The following is a 20,780-nucleotide window of genomic DNA, read 5'->3' as shown; positions in this document are numbered from 1 at the left end:
TGTTTAATGTGAAAAAATAAAATAAAATAATCTACTACAATCATGATTAATATTCATGATATTTATCAGCCATAATACAAATTAACCAAAATGGTTCTATTGCTTTTACTCCCTTTATATATATATATAAATATGCTCACCAACATATTATACAATATAAAAGTTGAAGAAGGCTACATAAATAACAATATATTCAGTAAAATCTCTCATAAATAAAGTCTAAGAAGAATAAATATACATAAATGTTATCTCTATCTTTGCGGGATAAAAAAAGTTATTTTTGATAAAAAAAAAAGATCACATAAAATCTAACAAAAAATAATGTACTTCTTGGATTTGAGTTTTTCTTTTAAATAATAAATTTAAAAAGGTATTCTTTCTTTGTAATGTATTGCTTGGAAGTATTGTAATTGATGACCCTTCATGTTTAAACTATCTACTTGTCTTTTCTGTCATACCTACAATATTTTAATTTGAAAATCATTTCACATGTATTAAAAAATCAAGCAGGGCTGACAATTTTACATCCAAATAAATAAGTAGCAGTAATAATAAAGTAATCTTTTTATTTGAAATGTAAATAAAATAAAAAAAAACTGAGTTGATCTTTTGTATTTTCTTTTGAATTGTATTGAAGTAGGTAAGTTGATGTTGGCTTTTTTGACTACTTTATTGACATTTTGGTAAAATCATAGTCATAGCAGTTTGTTTTTTTTTAGCTATAACACTTTTATTTTTTCTAAAAAAAAAGTGGGAAAAGTTTGAATATTAGTGAGACAGTGACATTTTAAAAGTGACAGAAAATTTGAACCTTAATGAAAATTTCAATTTATAAATGTAGAAATTTGAGCTTTCAACATTACGTCATCGGTGATTTTAAGATTTGAACATTCATTATTTTTTTTTTCATTTTAGTCATGTATCGAAAACATCATCTCTAATCTACATTCATATTCTTATCCTTTTAGATTTCATTTTATAAGATTACATTGAAATGTTGTTGTTATTGTACATATCAATTTTAATCATTTTACGATAAAATACTTTGAAATTCAGCCACTCAAAACAATTGTAGAAATACATCTAAATTTGAAAATGTATATTTTGTTTAAGTTTTATCTAAACTATTCTCAAAAAAATAAGTCCAATGCAACTCAAATAATTGGTCAAAAAAATATATAATTAATTTATAAAATGCACTGAAAAATAGAAACATAAACCGTGCAAGTCTCTGCTTCCATTGATTGATTAAGCGTGTGTTGTTTCTAACATGTGCTGAGAATGAGGCACATGATTACTTCCCCAAGATTCAAAACCCTTCATCATAAATCTTTACACATCATTTTCCCTTATTACCCTTCACTTTTTTTTCCTTTCTACTTTCCCGCTCCGTGTTTGATACCTATCTTGAGTCCTGATCGATTTCAAGTCACACAATAAAGTTTCATTTTGACATAAAGCGTTTTCTACCAAAGATGATTTCATTTTCGAACTTAAAACCTTTAATGAATGATGAAAACATTCTTATTGTTTTATCGTAATTTTTGATTTAGTGGCGGAATCAGAAATTTACGAGGAGTTTAAAATATGAAGATGTAAACCCACAAAATAGTCAAGAGGATTAAACATCACTTAAAATATCCGTCTCAAAATACTTGTCAAATTATAAAATTAAAATAGAATTTATGTCTGCTTTAAAATACTTATCAAGTTACAAAATCAAAATAGAATTAAATACTCTCTTTGGACCGGTTTACTTTGGCATATTTTTGTTTACAATATGCCCCATAAATACTGTTTTAACTATTATATCTTTATCATTATTTTTTGTCATTTGAAATGATAATTTCTGTTTAATAAATATTCCCTCTTTAATCTCTTTTCAACAAATAAAGAGAGGGTTAATATAACCGATCACAATATTGAAGTATGTGTACGTGCTTTTTATTTAGGTTTTCTATATTAATGTGTCAATATTTATTACTTTTAAAAATAATTATTACTAAAAGCAAAATGAAAATAATGTATTTAATAATATCTTAATTTTAAAATAATAACAATATTTTGTAATCTTTTTTTTTCCCAATAAGAACGACAAGTAAAGTGATCAGGAAAAAGTAAGTTTTTTCGTTTTATTTTTAAATTATTTAAGTATTTTTGAAGGTAAATAATATTAATTATTTTGAAAAGAAGTTGAAGATAAATTAATAAAAATACATTTTTTAAAAAATATTTAATTTATTAAAAATACATTAAAGAAAAATATGACAATTAATATGAGACGAACCAGTACTTAATTCATCTCTTCTGACATTAATGCCGTTAGTATCTAACAAAGCTTGATGCAATTATCAGATTTAAATAATCTCATGGCTTTTCTCTCTATCGTAACTTCATTTATAACGTTGTTAAATACATTAACTTCTTGTACATTTAATGCGTTTTCATGGACAAAACTAAACAAAGAAGAGAAAGTCCTAGAGTAATTAAACAACTAAATTGGGATTAGTAATTAATTAGTGACTAGTACTTCTATGGTGTCCACTAAATAGAGTAAATCAACTTTAACAACCAACAAAGATAACAACAGAGTAATAATTGATTAGTACTTCATAGAGTAAATCAACGTTAACAACCAACAAAAATGTCAGTGGAGTAATGACTGATAAATATTCCTTCATTTTTAATTTGTGATTTCGAATTCAAGTCATTTCCGACATGAAGTTTTCTGATGCAAATTCAGATTTAGTCGAGCCCCAATACTGATATCTCAACGAGTGGAAAACCAACATTAACAAAAAATCAAAAGGTCAAAAAGGGTAAAGAAAAATAGGGGTAACTAAGGAATTAAAAAAGAGATGGTTGTTATCACATGGAATAGAAGACTTGCTTTACCTAATTTACTTTCCCCCAAAACAATGATTAGCTGTTCCCCAATAAAATGATTAACAATAAAAAAGAATTTTAAGTCACTATAACAAAAGCAAAAATAATTCTATACACTAGTTGCAAACGCAAATAATTATGCATAAAAAGAATAATATTATATTTATAAAATTATAGTTCAAGGAATGATCCCATGTTTACACTTATTCTTCTCCATTAAGGGCCCGTTTGGCCATGCGATATGGTATCATGATATGGAATCATGATATGGTATCATGATATGGAATCATGAGATGAAATTGAAGGTTTGTTTGGACATGCGATATGAAATTTTTGTGTTGTATATTTTCTCATAAACAAAAAAATCCCATAAGTTGTAAAACTATTAAAATAGCCCCAATTGTTTATTCAATCTTATCAAATAAGCAAAAATTATAAAATCACATAATAAATTATTACAAAGTTATTTGTTCTTCAGTTAAATAATTGTTTCATCAAACTTTAATTTAATTAAAAAAAATTGAACATAAATTGTACTTGATATGTTCATATCTCTCAACTACTCTTACAAATAACCTATAAAGTAGAAAAAAAACATACATTAGTGAGTAAATATTAACTTAGAAGTTAAATGCACTAAGATAAAAATTAACAAACATCACTAACTTCTAACTATTTACAAGAAAAATCAATAGTTAAATATTATTGAATAACGAAATTTTAAAAAGTTACCACAAGTTTGAGTCAAAAACACTTCTAATAAAATTTAATCAAAAAAATTATAATTAGTCCACTTGACTAAATATTAATAACTAATTGATCAAATTTTCCTAAGTCCTCAATCAATTGGACTTGATATCCTTCAGTCATGTGAATGAACATTTTGCAAATACTAAGATTAAGAAAGTGCGGCACCGCCAATGAAAATTGTCTTTTATCAATATTATGCTTTGTCATAAGATTAAGACCTTTTTTTTTATTATGAAAAATCAAAAAAGTATTACTCCCTTTGTTCTCATTTATATTCACCAAATGAATTTCTACTTTATCATTTATATTCACCAAATTTAAAGTGATAATAAATTTTATATTGGTGAGAATAATAAATTTTAAAAATTAATGATGTGATTATAAATTTTATTTACATATGAAATAAATAGTTAGTAGATATAAATGTGGGGCTGTTTTAACAAAATATAAACTCATGGATCAATTATTGTATTAAAAAAATCTCAAATCATGATATGAAATCACATGGTGATTCCATATCATGGTTTTTGGAGAATATGATGTCACCTCTCATGATATGGAATCATGAGATGAAATCAGCGTAAAATCGCATGTCCAAATGTTGATTTCATCTCACGACACCATATCGTGATATGATATTGCATGGCCAAACGCCTACTAAATCAACATTTTCATATTTGATTAATTACTTACAAACTCCTAACATGTTGATATATTAATATGGCTTCTAAACATTCACATGAAGTAAATTTTAAAAGATAAAGAACCAATTAGATTTTTTTACGAGCGTTTCGTGATAAATATTTTATCATTTTTAATTAAAATTTAAAATTCGAACCTCTCATATGAATGTCTTTGTCAAAAAGTATTTTATTTTTTAAAAAAAATTCGACGTAAATTTGTATTAACTCGATTCTACCATATATACCAGATATATAGTTATTTTTATTAGAGATTGTTTTAATGTCAATATGAATTTTCAACGCCTAATACGAATATTCAACACGAAATTGAAAACATCATTCTAAATTTAGATAATCTAAAAAAAACACTTCAAGTTTACGGGTATTTAGCTATTGTGTATTTATGAGAAAATATTCAAAGTTTGATCAATCATAGCGACGCTGGTAAAGGCCCACACTTCCTTTACTCCGCCGCTCCTTCTATTATCTCCTTCTCCATTTTCTGCTTGATTTTTTGTTCCCTTATAATTTTAACATATAGTTTTTATAACCCCAAAATTCTTCTTCTTCAGCTCATAAATTCTCTGTTTCTAGACACCAAATCTCTCTTTGAACCCAAGTTTTATTTTTTTAACTAAGTTGGTGACACTTAATAGTAGATTCCACTCAAAGGGGTTGTTACAGATTTAGATTCTTGAATTCACTCTTAAGCTTTGTTAAGTTTTCTTTAGTGTTTATCTTTCTCCCCTCACTTGTAAAAAAGACAACTTTATCTTTTTCCAGCTTTTTTTTTTGTTTGTTTTCATCTACTGTCTTGGGTCTTTTCTTGTTTTCTCTTTCAATTTTGTTTGGATTATTGCTTTTTGAATCTTTTGCTTTCTGGGTTTTTCTTCTTTTTGTTGATTGCTTAAGTTCTTGGAGACTGTTTCTTTAGATGGGTTCCTTCAGTTCTGGGGTTTTGTAGAAACTTAGTGTGTTGTTGTGAGGAGTTATCTGGGGTAAAAGATGAGACTTTGTGTTGTATTTCAAGTTTTAGTCACTGTTGGACTAGTTCTTGGGATCTGTGATGCTTTTCCATCAAATGAAGGTGTGTATTATCAACTCAAGTTCAGATCTTGATGTAGTTACTGCTGCAAATATTCAATTTTTGTCTTTTAATTGAGCATTTAGTGTTGTAATGTAATGTTGTTTAGGAAAGATCTTGTATTTTCTTGTTTTGAGATACTTGCTGTATTTTGCTGTCATATTTTCAAATTGTCTATCGGAAATAGTCTCTCTACCCTGGGAAGGTAGGGGTAAGGTCTGCGTACTATGTTGTTGTTGTTGTAGATAGTTGCTGTATTTTATGAGATTGTAATTCAAAGAGTAGGTAGTTTATTCTGAGTGAATCTGATTGAGGACTCTTTGTTGATACAGTTTATGCTCTCAATACCTTCAAGGAAGCTATATATGAAGACCCTCTTCTGGTTTTGTCAAATTGGAATGGTTTAGATTCAGATCCTTGTGGTTGGGCTGGAGTCTTTTGTTCTATGGCTCAAGATCATGTCATAAAAATGTGAGTTAATTGTCTTCAATTTTATGTGCAATACATGGATAGGTTGTTTGGTTAATGATTTTTCTCAACTAAAATGCAATCTAGTGGATCTTTTATGGACTCAAGTTTAGTGCAAATGAGTCTCTAATATGCATTTCCACTGGATTGTGTGACAGAAACATTTCTGGTGCTTCGTTGAAGGGGTTTCTTTCACCCAACTTGCATTCACTCTCCTCTTTGCAAGAACTGTAAGTTATTTCCGAATAGATTTATAAGGATTACATAGTTCTGGTTGTTCTTTTTTGTGATTTTGTTAAAGCTTATGTGATTCCCCGGCAATATGCAGAATTTTGCATGGAAATGTGCTGATTGGTACAATTCCTAAGGAGATTGGTCTATTGAAAAATTTGAAGGCCTTGGATTTGGGTGCTAACCAGCTAACAGGACCAATTCCTTCAGAGCTTGGCAATTTGACAAACATTATGAAAATGTTAGTCTAACTTGAATTTTGTAGGTTCATTTGTACTTGCCTTTACCTATCCTTGTTGAATCTTCCTTACTTTTCTAGCTTCCATGTGTCTCTGCAGAAACCTACAATCTAATGGATTAACAGGGAAATTGCCTGCTGAGCTTGGTAATTTGAAATACCTTGAGGAACTTCGGTTGGACAGGAACAAACTCCAAGGACTAGTGCCTGCTAATACTGGATCAGATTTTACATCCGGTGTACGTGGAATGTGAGTTGATTAGCTACGTCTTGTACTTTATCGTTTTTCTTTTGAATTTTCTGGTATGTGGATAAGGATTAATGCACGATTCTCTGTTTACTTGCAAGATATTTTTGGTTGTCCTTAGAGCGATTTCCATCTTGGCCCTCTAGGATTCTGTCAGATATTTGAAGGATTGAGTGACCAAAGAATCTAATTTTCTGATCTTTATGACAGTCATTGTCTGGAATGATGATGACAGAATCCAGAAAAGAGATGCTTATGGGATAATGTCTGTTCTTTCTGTCAGCATTGTTTGATATGTACTGCCTGCAGATTGACACTGATGGCTGTTTTACTTGAGTCTAGTGTAGTACATTCATTGTCTGTTGTTTGATGGGAGGATGGTGAATTGGGGGACCCCAATGGAGTGTGTTTTTGCTATAGCCTTTAATATTTGACCAAATGAGAGCAATGTTACAGAGTTCAGAATGTATGTTTCAAAAGTTTAACGATGATGTTCTTGGAATTGATCTGTATTTCTGTGAAGAAAAATAAGTAAAAACTGTTTGATGTCCTGTAATATTTGACCCAACTGATTTTGCTATAGCCTTATGTCCATCACATGTATCTTTATCTGATTGTTTTTTTTCTTTTTCTGTTGTACCCATTTAGGTATGCCTCTGGTGCCAGCGCTACAGGTTTTTGTCGCACATCCCAGCTCAAAGTGGCTGATTTCTCATTCAACTTTCTTATTGGAAGCATACCAAAGTGTTTGGGTTACCTTCCAAAGTCAGTTCTTAATTCTACGCCATAATTCTTGTTTTACCTTATCTTCTCTATTCCTGAATGCCTGTTAGTTTTGTTGCTGTAAATCTATATCCAAAGTAGCACTCTGATGCTCTACCAGTGTTGTTTCTCTTACCTTTTCTGTTTCTTAATGCCTGTTATTTTGTGTTTCTATAGATCTAGTTTTCAAGGAAATTGCCTTCAGCACAAAGACCCGAAGCAACGGTCTGCTGCTTTATGTGGTAAGTAAACAATCATAGTTACAATTTTCAACACTACGCATTCTTTGTGCAGCTCAGTCTAGGAGAATTGATGTCTCAACCTTTTTTCTTTAATATTTGCAGTCAAATAGATTTATTTATTTTAGTAAGAAACTGAACTGGTTGTTTTGACATTGCATTATAGGTAGCACTCCGCCTCCCACTAGTCATGCATCGACACTCAGCAATAAGCACCAGCCTGTTGAAGAACCGAGACATCAGACTTCTTCCAAGCCCACTTGGCTTTTGGCTTTAGAAGTGGTAACAGGAGTTATGGTGGGTTCTCTCTTCATTGTAGGTCTTGTGACTGGCCTTCAAAGGCTTAAGAACAAATCCTCAATCATACCTTGGAAGAAATCAGGAAGTGAGAAAGATCATATGACAATTTATGTAGGTTAGTACTATCATGCACTTGAACTTGAGCACTTAGTACTTTCAAAAGCATTGAGCCTAATCTTCGTTTCTGTTTACCGCTGATGATATTTGTAGATACTGGTATGCTGAAAGATGTTGTAAGATACAGCAGACAAGAACTTGAAGTGGCTTGTGAAGATTTCAGCAACATCATTGGATCCTCACCAGATAGCATAGTTTACAAAGGAACCATGAAAGGCGGACCTGAAATCGCTGTAATATCCCTTTGCGTCAAAGAAGAGCACTGGACTGCCTATCTAGAACTTTATTTTCAGAAAGAGGCAAGATTCAATTCTTTCTTCATCATCACTATTTATCTGTTCCAAAAATTTTCATCTTAAGTTCCATGCTCTAACTTCTGTTAATTTACATTTAGGTGGCAGAATTGGCCAGAATAAATCACGAGAACGCTGGGAAACTTCTAGGCTATTGCAGAGAGAGTAGTCCCTTTACGAGGATGTTGGTGTTTGAATATGCATCTAATGGGACATTATATGAACACCTTCATTGTGAGTAAAGTGAATTAGTTTTCGCATGCACTTCATTTTATGTTTTCCAAAGCGAACTCCTAACTCTTTGAATGTATCATAGATGGAGAAGGATGCCAACTATCTTGGACACGCCGGATGAAAATAGTTATTGGCATCGCTAAGGGACTGACATATTTCCATTCAGAACTTGACCCTCCATTTACTATATCAGAACTGAATTCAAATTCGGTATATCTCACCGAAGATTTTTCTCCCAAGGTAAACGAAAGACCATTTACAAAAGGCACTGGCATTTTATAATTGTCTTCTCAAAGTTTATTTCATTTGGTGCAGCTTGTTGATTTTGAAAGCTGGAAGTCGATAATTTCCAGATCAGAAAAGAATTCAGGTGCTATCAGTAGTGAAGGAGCAATATGTGTCCTTCCAAATACTCTCGAGAGTCGTCATCTCGATGTCCAGGGTAACATTTATGCATTTGGAGTACTTCTACTGGAAATAATCAGTGGGAGACCTCCATATTGCAAAGACAAAGGATGCTTAGTAGATTGGGTAAGCATTTCTTTTCATGTGAAAAATTTCCGACTGTGAAAAGACTTCTCTGCTAGAACCAGTTTCTAAACGCGTTGGCAGGACCTAAATTCGACCTTTTACGTGCAGGCAAAGGAATTTCTTGAAATGCCGGAGGTATTATCCTACGTTGTGGATCCCGAGTTGAAACATTTCAAACAGGAAGACCTCGAAGTGATATGTGAGGTGATCAACCTTTGCATCCACCCGACTACGAGTAGAAGGACATCCATGAAGGACCTGTGTGCTATTCTGGAGAGCAACATTGACACTTCCATCACTGCAGAGCTCAAGGCGTCTTCGTTGGCATGGGCCGAGCTTGCACTTTCATCCTAACTGTCAGAAGGCTAACACAGTATATATATCCGAAATATGTAATTGTCTAGCGCTTTCTCCTTTTCGTTTTTTGACCTCTCGATTTCTCGTTCCCAATGTGTTCTGGAGTGATGGTTGAGTTCATGTAAATTGAGTGTAGGATAAAATTAGAGTTGAAGAGATGCTACTGTTGATTCTTTGTAAACAAAGTGGTTCTTGTTAAAATGAATTGAGTGCTCATAGTGAATGAGGCACCAATGAAAAAAAAAAAGACCATATTTTTTGAGTTTCAAAGAACTCGCTCGAGTTCTCGAGTCGCAACTCAAAATAGATCTTGGGCTTAACTCAACTCCAAAAGAAAAGTACAATACATACTTTCTTATTGACAACTTGTAGGTTATCAACAAATATGATTAAAAGATTGAGGTTGTCCTTCTGGAACTGTTCTCGTTAAGAGGAATTATGAAGAATGATTTTATAAGACAAACATAACTATATTTGTTGTAAAGTGATTATTTTATTGTATATATTCGAAACTATTCCTTTTTTATTAGCTGTTAAAATGTGTATTTGTCATTACTTCCCAAATAATCGACCCGATACTTGACTAAATGGCCCATATTATAGTATGATAATTCAGAACAATCTAAAGCCCAAGTAAAGCCCATTTGCCTTCTTACTTTTTGGGCTTAATATACTTGACTCATATTTACATAATCAGATTGTTATTAATTAAGATTATACTTAAAAAGGAATAATCAACATTTAATTTTTTATTAAAGATAAAAATAAAATATAGTGAGTGCATTAAATTTTTTCTATACCTACCCTTATATAACACCCTTCTCATAGTAGCAAAGTACTCATACTTGCAAAAGAAAAAAAAGATGAATGAACTCAGGATGCTTCAAAAAATTGTTCGACAAATTTTATTGGTGTTATGTTTATTTTTGAGTTATAATGGAGTACAAGGACGAAAAAAGTTATCTGAATTGGAAGACATGGAGTTAGAGAAACAATTGAAACTTTTGAATAAGCCAGCAGTCAAAACAGTTAAGGTATTTGTTTTCTGTTCATATATAATATTTGTAAATCTCACGAAATATTTATTATTTTTATTTGACAAATCACCTTTATCGGGTTAGGGTTGGGTGGGATGGGGGGGATTTTTTTTGGGTAAATGAACCTTAGGTTTATGTCTTTTTCTTTAGTAAATTTTATTGTATTTGAAAATTGAACTCTCTACCTTATAGAATTTGATGTATAAGTACTATAAATTAGGTATCTTATTTATGATTTTTTTTGTTCCCAGACTAAATCTGGAGAATCATATGATTGTGTGGATTTCTACAAACAACATGCGTTTGATCACCCATTGTTGAAGGATCATAATTTTCATCCTCAGGCATATCTCTACTCTCTTTTTACTTTAATTTTTTTGTACATATATATGATATTATTGACACACAATCAAATATTTGAATGAACAGATGAAACCTGCTTTTGCTGAGATAAAGCAAAATTCATATGGCTCAACAACTAATAGGTTACCGACAATATGGTCAAAAGATGGAGGTTGTCCTTCTGGAACTGTTCCCATCAAGAGAATTACAAAGGATGATCTTATAAGACAAAGAAATATGCCACCACCAGAACCTGCCAACTTTGACAATAAATTTGTAGTCGTAAGATAATTTATGAACAATTTAATACTTTTACTTGAAGATTTTATAAGCAAGTATAATTTGTTTCAAATATTGTGGCAAAAATTCATATATTGCAATATATCCAATGCAGAGCAATAACAATATTGAGCAAAAGGGAAGCTACTACCCTTTTTATGGATATAAGGTACAAAACTAATTTTCATATTTTCATTTTTTTTGTTTTGTGACATTCATTATAATTGGATTTAAAATAATAAATGAAATAAGTTTAATTTACAATTTGTAATTTTTTTCCCTTTCAAAATATCAAATTGTGTTGTCAAGGTCTCTGCATTTGCCTTTTAGGGCTAGCCATACTTTGCATATATAATATGTAAATGTTAATTAAAGAATTTCTTTTACATTCAGCGTGCAATAGCTACACCACAGTACGATCCAAATTTTACAAAGTTTTCGGGAGCTGGAATGGCAACTAGTTTGTACAATCCTCACGTTGATGGTCAACAACATAGCGCTTGTCGAATAAAAATTCAAAATGGATCGGATATCTTACAAGTTGGTTGGAGAGTAAGTTTAATCGATCTTTTTCATACACAATTTAATTGTTTCATAGAAAAATGTTTCTAAGATGTCAATTATAGGGTTTAATATAAATCCATACTCGCTTATTACAATTTCACTATTTGTATTTCAGGTGGATCCAACATTATATGGGGATAATAATACTAGACTTTACCTACATTATCAGGTAACTACTTATCTTAGTACTTTGATGATTTTAATATCGCGTTTATAAAACTACTCTATGTCTATTGTTTGGCTATATATTTTCCTTCATGTACAAGATTTTAAGTATCAGATACATGTATGGTCAATCAAAATTCCCTTCTATAGAAAATTACATTGATTATATACAACTTAAATTATTTTTGTGTATATACAATAGGTGTTGAGTTTCTTTTTACTTCGTGTGTTCTGAACCCTCTTAATATAAATCTTGATTTCATCACCTAAATATATGCCTTTTATATTTTCTAGACAGGTGAAAAACATTGTTTCAATACATTATGTCCCGGCTTTGTGTATGTACACACCGACATACCTCTTGATATGTCATTTGAGGACAATCTTTCACAACGTGGAGGGAGCACAAAGGAGGTTGATTTGTACATTTATAGGGTACTTATTATACTTTTATTTATTGTGTTTTTTTTTTATCGTGACTATATATATGTATAAATCGAGAGACACTAAAATACTGACATTGACAATTTTTTTTTTAAATTTTAGGATACGGGCATTGGAAACTGGTGGCTTCTATTAGGACCAGACTATACACAAGTTGGGTTTTGGCCGCATGATATCTTAAATGAATTGAAAGGTTTTGCTACAAATGTTGACTGGGGAGGAGTTATATATAATCCACCAGGTTTACCAGAACCTCCAATGGGCTCGAGCTATTTTCCTTTCGGAAATAGTAGTTTTGATGCGTATTGTAGGAATATTGCGGTTTCAAATGAGGACGGAGATTCGGTTGGAGTATATAATATTGTCGCGCTTACTGAAAATAAATTTGCTTACGATATTCAATTCGTAAGACTTACGGAAGGGTCAAATGCTTTTACTTATGTTTTTTATGGTGGACCTGGTATTAATGATCCATAAATGTAATTCTTTTTAAGTACTCCAATCCTATATAAAGATATTTATGTTCAATGTCTACAAAAATATCGTGCTTTCTTGATAAATATATATTTGAATAGTTCTTGTACTAATTTTTTTTACGTGCTTAATAATCCCAATTTTTGTGAATAGTGTGAGGATATTCAATTTGATGAAAAAAATTGTTCAAGAAATGGAAATAGGCAGAAGAGCTTTTAAGGGATGGATTAATTTTTATATTAGTTATCTTTTTTATGAATATTTTTCATTAATTGAGTGATATATTTTAACAAAAAAAAAAAAGTAACAAAAGGAAGAGGCGAAAAAATCATTTTTATTTTTGTTGATCTAAACCAAAGTGTTAGGGAGAGGTGAAGGATATAGTCATGTATTCCGGATATATGCGAATTATACTAGATATACACTAGATACATATAGCTGCATGTATCTTGTGTGATTCACATGTATCAGGGATATCATATACATAGGAGAGTGGCGAGCGAGATGAGAGGGAGGCTAGCGAGATTCATTATGTATCCCAGATATATGTGAATTCATTTAAATATGATGTACCTAGAAACAATTCAACCTAATTTTGACCTCATGTATCCTAGATACATGTATCTGAATGTATCTAAATGCTTCAAAATATGATAAAATTCATAAATAGTCAGATTATTTTTTAAGATATCTACTTAAAAAAGGAGCAATCAACAAAATGCTATTTTTGAACATTTCATTGATAACATTAATTCAATATTTTATATATTAATTTACTTTTAATTTTTTTCTATTCATGGCCTTAAAATTGCATTAATTCAATATTTTATATGCTAATTTACTTCAAATCTTTTCTATATATGGCCTTAAAATTAAATTACTTTAATATTTCATATAGTAATTTACTTTAAATCTTTTCTATTTTTGACCTTAAAATGACATAATTAATTCAATATTTTATATAGTAAGTTACTTTATATTTTTTTCTATACATGGCCTTAAAATTATATTAATCCAATATTTTATATAGTATTTTACTTTAAATCTTTTCTATACCTGCAGGCCTTAAAATTACATAAATTCAATATATCATATAGTAATTTACTTTATATCTTTTTTCTTCCTGCCCTTATATAACACCTTTCTCATAGTAGCAAAGTCTTCATACTTGCAAAAAGATAAATAAACTCAGTATGCATCAAAGAATTGTTCGACAAATTTTATTGGTGTTATGTTTACTTTTGAGTTATAATGAAGTACAAGGGAAAAAAAAGTTAACCATGTTGGAAGACATGGAGTTAGAAAAACGACTGAAATTTTTGAACAGGCCAACAATCAAAACAGTTAAGGTAGTTATTTTCTATTCATAAATTTTTAAGTCTCACGAGATATTTTTTATTTTTTATTTGATAATATAACCTTTATTTGGGTTGGGGGTTGGGTCATGGATTTTTTTGGGTAAATGAACCTTACTTTTATATCTATAATAATTTAGGTATCTTATTTGTGATTTTTTTTGTTCACAAACTAAATATGGAGATACATACGACTGTGTTGATTTCTATAAACAACGTGCTTTTGATCATCTATTACTGATGGACCATAATTTTCATCCTAAGGCACATCTCTACTCTCTTTTTTACTTTGATTTTTTCATACACATATATGATATATATTGTTGACATACCATTATATATTTGGATGAGCAGATGAAACCTACTTTATCTAAGATAAAGCGAAATTCATATGCCTCAACAACTAGTAGGTTATCAACAATATGGTCAAAAGATGGAAGTTGTCCTTCTGAAACTGTTTCCATTAAGAGAACTACAAAGGATGATCTGCCTACTTCGACGACAAATATTTAGGCGTAAGATAGTTTATGAACAATTTAATGCTTTTACTTGAATAATTTATGTTTTAACAATTTAAAATTTCATAAACACGTTTAATTATTTTCAATTATTGTGGCAAAACTCATATATTACAATACATCTAATGCAGAGCAATAACAATAGTGAGCAAATTAAAGCAAGCTACATGCCTTCTTATGGATATAAGGTACATAACTGTGAAATTATTGTCACATTTCCATTTTTTCGTTTTGTGAATGTTTTTTCTAATCCTTTTATTTTAGTTGAATTTGAAATAACAAATTCAATAAGTTTATTTTACAAATTTGGAGGTTTGTTTTCCTTTCAAAATATCAAATTATGCTATCAAGGTTTAGGGCTAACCATACTTTGGATATAACATGTAAAAGTTAATAAAATATTTATTTTTATATTCAGCGTGCAATAGCTCAAATTCCAAAAGATCCCAATACAAAGTTTACAGGAGCTGGTATGGCAACTAATGTGTACAATCCTCACGTTGAAGGCAAACAACATAGTGGTTGTCGATTAAGAATTCAAAAAGGAACATATATTTTACAAGTTGGTTGGAGAGTAAGTTTAACTAATTTTTTCATACATAATTTAATTGTTTCATAGAAAGAATGTCTCCAAGATGTCAATTATGGAGTTTAATATAAATTCACACTCGCTTACTATAGTATCATTGTTTCGTATTTCAGGTAGATCCAACACTATACGGGGATAATACAACGAGACTTTTTATACATTTTCAGGTAACTTGTCTTAGTACTTTATTGATTTCTATATGACGTTCATGAAACTACTATGTCTATTGGTTTAGCTGTATATTTTGCTTCATGTACGAGAGTCAAAGGCGGAGCCAGGTAGAATCTATAATTTGAATTCCTTTTTGTAGAAAGTTACATTAATTATATATGGCTAAAATCATTTTTATGTATATACAATAAAGGTAGAGTTTTCTTTGACTTCTTTGTGTATTTATTTCTTCATTTATGTTTTGAACCCTTAGGGGTCGTTTGGTTGGGAACAAGTTATGATGAGATTAATTATCCCAGAATAAGTTATTCCACATGTATATGAGATAAACATATCTCATCAGTACGGTATAAATGGTGGAATAAATAATTCATGGACTACTTAATACCTCAAACCAAACGCACGATAAAATAATCCTGTAAGTTATTCTAATATTATTATACGTACCTTAAGTCTCACACCAAACAACTCCTTATAGTACAAATCTTGATTCTGCCATTAAAAATATGTCTTTTATGTTTTCTAGGCAGGTAAATTCAATTGTTTCAATACATTATGCCCAGGCTTTGTACAAGTAAACACCAAAATACCTCTTGATATTTCATTGGAGGGAGTTCTTTCACAACGTGGAGGGACGAAATTGGAGTTATTAATGTACATTTATATGGTATACTTTTATACTTTTATTTATTGCATATTTTTTAAAAAAATCATGGCTATACATATACACAAGTATATATGGATTAGAAATTGAAACACAAATAAATACTGACATTGACAATTTCTTCAACATTGTTGACACCTAATTTTGACCCTCCCTGATAATAATTAATTTCGAGCTTCTTAATTTTCAAATGATTTAAAGTAATTAATTTTAGAAATTTCAAAAATAACAATAAAAATAAATATAATAGAATAATTTGCAAGTTATTTCAAATAGTTTGTCACTTGTTATAATTTTTAAATAATGACATGTCTTTTGTATAATTATGTATATAATTAGTGTTTTTTTTAATTTATTTTTTATATTGGAAAATCGTCTCAAAAAGATTTTGTTTAATTAAACATTTGGTGAGTTTGTTTAATTATTTAATAGTTTCTAAATTTGAGTCGATTAGTTTCGTTTTATATATAGCCAAATTAATTATTTTATTTCATTAAGACTAAGAAGCTCATAAATTAACTATTAATTCATCTTAGTTTAATTCTAACCGAGTCATCTAAAACTAATTCTTTTGATTATCTTCCAAATCTTTATGGCTAAATTATTAACCTATCACATATTCAGCCAAGTCAAACATTTGCCTGCATATCACTAAAGGGTCGATTTTTGGGCCCTTTGGCCAAAGTTTCAACAGTCCACAGTTCCCTATTCCCATACAATATCAATAATTCCATTCCTAATTCCAACAGTGCCCAGCCGACCCAACCCAGTCCATTTCCCCGACCCGGTCCAGCCCATATCTTCCATTCACAAATGACCCAAAAGCTCCCAACATTCTGAAATCCCAAAGCTTCACGCTAGCAGTAAGACCACAACGCCTACTCGTCTCCAATCCAAACGGGTACTCTGTTTTTCTTTGTCTTCTTCTCCTCACGTCTCTATCCGCTTTAATATCATCGCAGTAGGCAAGAAGCACGCGTCTGTCCCTATTTCCTCTTCTGGAATGGGGGTTGAAGACCTCAGGAAAAGTATGTTAGCCTCTAATGGCGAAAAATATTTGAAGTTTTGAATTTCAAATTTGGGCCTGGGTTTAGCCCGATTTTTCATCGGCTCCCTCTTTCTTTTCGGAACCCTATTCTCCTTTCTATATATTGCTCTTTGTCCACTATAAGAAAGGGGAAGGAAATTGAGTGCAGGGAGATTTTAGTTGGGTGAAATTATTGGAGATTTTTTAGTTGGCGATTTTAAATCGAGAAAGAGAAATAGCACCGAAAAATAGCTATAAAATATACACTAAGTACGTTCGAGAGAGGAGAGGAGATAGCTAGTGTTGGTCTAAGTGTCGTTCTTCTTTCCCGTTTGCCATCGTTTCCCAACATTCGTGAGTCCGAGATTCTGCCCGGATCCTTTGCTCATTGTTCATATTTGAGTTCTTGTGGTGGGAGGACTGTAGCCGCTGACTCGTTATTATCCGTTCGCTGCCAAGAAAGAGGTAAACCCTTTCTTGGCTTTGTTTAATGCTCAGTGCTTCCATGTTGTTCCGTTCATGATGTGCTCTTTGCTATGTTTGTGTTCTGTTTATGTGTTAATTTTGTTTTAGTCTCCATATGTTAGGATTTGGTTAATGAATATTTGCTAGTAATATCTTTTCTCTCTATATGTGTTATCTGTATACACTCTAATTTTGGAGTAGTTTAGTGTTATTTGTTAGCATATCAAATCTCATTTTGCTCGACTATAAGCTCTCCATGGTCCAATTTTTTTCTGTCATATTTGCTTATTCCGATCATAGCTGAATGTAAAAAGATTAAGATTAGTTGTTCGTAGTCATTGGTTTTAGTATTTCTCTCTTAGACCATGATTCAAAATTTAGTCTTAAGTTACTCCTTTTGCCTATATCTTCTCGATTCTTTCAGATTTTTTTTTCTTCTTCCTTCTCTTTGAGTTCACCTGCTTTAATTTCATCCTAATGCGCAATATACAGTTCCTTGTGTGCTCTCGTGCGCTTTATTTTATTTACTTATTTATTTATTTATTTTAGCCGAGGATCTATTAAAAAATGAGAAATAATTTACCTTTGGGGCTGCCCTTTATCATTTCCTAAAGAGTCCGACTTGGACGGGTGAAAGCTTTTAACTCATGTGCATCTTATTTCTTTAACTCGTTATCTTTAGATCCACGTTTGATTCGGTTGATCTAGGTTTATCGTTTTTAACTTGTTTGTTCCAGCTGCCTGCTTGCTTAAATGTGGTCTGTTTTTTTTTTATTTGTTTTATTTCCAAAATCTGATCAGTCTTGTCTCTGTTTTAAAGTGAATCATTCGGTTAGTCTCTTGCATGTCGAAGTCAAGTTGTGATCAGTAGGACAATTTCATAGTTGACTGCCATAAACTTGAAGTATGTTAACCTGTTCTTGCATCGTATTTGAATTAGTTTGATGCTAAGTTCGCATATTCAAAATTCCATTATGTTAAGTTCTTCCTGTTTTATTAATTAGTAGTCTTTATATGATATGGATTCAACTTTAAGTATGATGTTTAAATTAGCGCATTATTTCATATTCGGCAAAAGTTTTCTATGTTTAGTTAAAATAAGAGCATGTTGTTATCAATAGTCTTTGGTCGTCTCGCTTTGCTACGTGTTTCATCATCTCGAACTGTAGAAGCCCATAATGTATCGCTAAGTGTTTATTCCCATTGTTGTCACAACTTCTTTTTTGGAGGGCCCCAAACTCTATCGCTTTTAATTATTTTGCTCTAATATATTTTTAGATGATACAACATATGCCAAGCTTTGGTTAATGTCTACCGGTTTCTTTTTCTGTTAAAACTGAAGCTGAAACAAATAAATAAATAAATATATATTTTTTTAAAAGATAAATAAATATGATAATAATGAAATAAGTGGCAATAGAGAGATGAGTAATTTTCGTATTTGGGACCTTGTTATTCTAAAAATGGATATTTATGTGTATGTAGGCGTGCATGAGTTTATTAGTTAGAATTGCATATGATTATGGAATAAGCATGGTCTGTTGACTTCCCTTTATAGCAAAGTAATAATGGGGGTGTAGGGTACAACTTATGTTTTGTTGAAAAAAATACATATGCTGTGAAACATGATTTTTTACAAAGCTCATTGTGTTCTCATAATTATTTTCTATCAATTGATCGACATGTTAGTTAACTTCAATTTAGTCATTTTGGTTTAGTTGAAATATATTTGAGTGTGTGCCCTCGAATGCATTATTGTTTCATAATCGATGGATCTTGTTATCGTTTAGAGCTAAGGTTTGAAAAATCTTTTATTATTATTATTGGATACTAATTTTCATTCTCTTCATTTGCATGTGAAATATGCCTGAGTTCTCCATGAACTCCTATCTCATTCTTGTGCATTTGGAGAGAGCCACCAAGGCTCAAACCCTTCCTCTCGAGTCGGTCAACCTATTAAGAATTGACGAACAAGTCCCGAAATCGAAAATTCGANTACTTTATTGATTTCTATATGACGTTCATGAAACTACTATGTCTATTGGTTTAGCTGTATATTTTGCTTCATGTACGAGAGTCAAAGGCGGAGCCAGGTAGAATCTATAATTTGAATTCCTTTTTGTAGAAAGTTACATTAATTATATATGGCTAAAATCATTTTTATGTATATACAATAAAGGTAGAGTTTTCTTTGACTTCTTTGTGTATTTATTTCTTCATTTATGTTTTGAACCCTTAGGGGTCGTTTGGTTGGGAACAAGTTATGATGAGATTAATTATCCCAGAATAAGTTATTCCACATGTATATGAGATAAACATATCTCATCAGTACGGTATAAATGGTGGAATAAATAATTCATGGACTACTTAATACCTCAAACCAAACGCACGATAAAATAATCCTGTAAGTTATTCTAATATTATTATACGTACCTTAAGTCTCACACCAAACAACTCCTTATAGTACAAATCTTGATTCTGCCATTAAAAATATGTCTTTTATGTTTTCTAGGCAGGTAAATTCAATTGTTTCAATACATTATGCCCAGGCTTTGTACAAGTAAACACCAAAATACCTCTTGATATTTCATTGGAGGGAGTTCTTTCACAACGTGGAGGGACGAAATTGGAGTTATTAATGTACATTTATATGGTATACTTTTATACTTTTATTTATTGCATATTTTTTAAAAAAATCATGGCTATACATATACACAAGTATATATGGATTAGAAATTGAAACACAAATAAATACTGACATTGACAATTTCTTCAACATAAGGATCCAGACGATGGAAACTGGTGGCTTCTATTGGGAGAAAGCTATAAACAAATTGGTTTTTGGCCGCATATTATCTTCACAGAGTTAACAAATTTTGCTATAAGTATAGAGTGGGGAGGAGTTACATATAATCCACCAGGTGTACCCGAACCTCCAATGGGCTCAAGCTATTTTCCTGTTGAAAATTCTAGTTTTGACGGATTTTGTAGGAGCATTGCAATTTCAAATGAGAAAGGAGTTTCCGTTGGAAAAGATAATATAATTTGGCGTACTGATAATATTTTTGCGTATAAGGTTGTATTTAAAAAACTTTTGGAAGGTTTAGACTCTTTTACTTATGTTTTTTATGGTAATAGTGCACAAATATAATTCTTATTAATCATTTTACATCTACCTTTTCCTTCATTTTACAAACTTCCAACTCCAACTGTTTCCTAGATTTATATGCCCCTTAAATACCATACAATTATGTAATTACGAATGA

At 30.9% G+C, this 20,780-nt stretch overlaps 2 protein-coding genes and 1 pseudogene across 2 annotated transcripts; all 3 read left to right on the top strand.

Annotated features, from left to right (window-relative positions):
• The first annotated feature begins 4,768 nt into the window (after positions 1 to 4,768).
• Positions 4,769 to 9,626, top strand: LOC125843302 (probable LRR receptor-like serine/threonine-protein kinase At1g63430). The gene is made up of 13 exons (XM_049522529.1): positions 4,769 to 5,406; positions 5,736 to 5,874; positions 6,030 to 6,101; positions 6,200 to 6,343; positions 6,441 to 6,590; positions 7,236 to 7,352; positions 7,527 to 7,591; positions 7,755 to 8,003; positions 8,099 to 8,304; positions 8,400 to 8,532; positions 8,615 to 8,772; positions 8,848 to 9,063; positions 9,172 to 9,626. The coding sequence occupies exons 1-13, from the start codon at positions 5,325 to 5,327 to the stop codon at positions 9,415 to 9,417; spliced, it is 1,977 nt and encodes a 658-aa protein (XP_049378486.1). The 5' UTR covers positions 4,769 to 5,324; the 3' UTR covers positions 9,418 to 9,626.
• A 756-nt stretch (positions 9,627 to 10,382) lies between these two features.
• On the top strand, positions 10,383 to 12,728 carry LOC125843327 (uncharacterized; annotated as a pseudogene).
• Positions 12,729 to 14,017: 1,289 nt separating this feature from the next.
• Positions 14,018 to 20,665, top strand: LOC125843209 (uncharacterized). The gene is made up of 6 exons (XM_049522422.1): positions 14,018 to 14,074; positions 14,730 to 14,786; positions 15,017 to 15,172; positions 15,280 to 15,354; positions 15,885 to 16,025; positions 20,297 to 20,665. Exons 1-6 carry the CDS (start codon positions 14,018 to 14,020, stop codon positions 20,663 to 20,665), a joined length of 855 nt encoding a protein of 284 aa, XP_049378379.1.
• The last annotated feature ends 115 nt before the right edge of the window (positions 20,666 to 20,780 follow it).

The sequence above is a fragment of the Solanum stenotomum genome, chromosome 10, assembly GCF_019186545.1.
Source record: "Solanum stenotomum isolate F172 chromosome 10, ASM1918654v1, whole genome shotgun sequence".
NCBI classification, from domain to species: Eukaryota; Viridiplantae; Streptophyta; class Magnoliopsida; order Solanales; family Solanaceae; genus Solanum; species Solanum stenotomum.
The sequence above is the reverse complement of the archived record's forward strand: the minus strand, read 5'-3'. Positions and strand labels throughout refer to the sequence as shown.

Bases quoted from the DNA above. Each gene is read 5' to 3' on its own strand.
- LOC125843302 (XM_049522529.1), top strand. From the start codon at position 5,325: ATGAGACTTTGTGTTGTATTTCAAGTTTTAGTCACTGTTGGACTAGTT. The intron at 8,004-8,098 runs GTTAGTACTATC...TGATATTTGTAG, and splicing joins TCATATGACAATTTATGTAG to ATACTGGTATGCTGAAAGAT. The intron at 8,305-8,399 runs GCAAGATTCAAT...ATTTACATTTAG, and splicing joins AACTTTATTTTCAGAAAGAG to GTGGCAGAATTGGCCAGAAT.
- LOC125843209 (XM_049522422.1), top strand. From the start codon at position 14,018: ATGGAGTTAGAAAAACGACTGAAATTTTTGAACAGGCCAACAATCAAA. The intron at 15,173-15,279 runs GTAAGTTTAACT...CGCTTACTATAG, and splicing joins TTTTACAAGTTGGTTGGAGA to TATCATTGTTTCGTATTTCA. The intron at 15,355-15,884 runs GTAACTTGTCTT...TATGTTTTCTAG, and splicing joins GACTTTTTATACATTTTCAG to GCAGGTAAATTCAATTGTTT.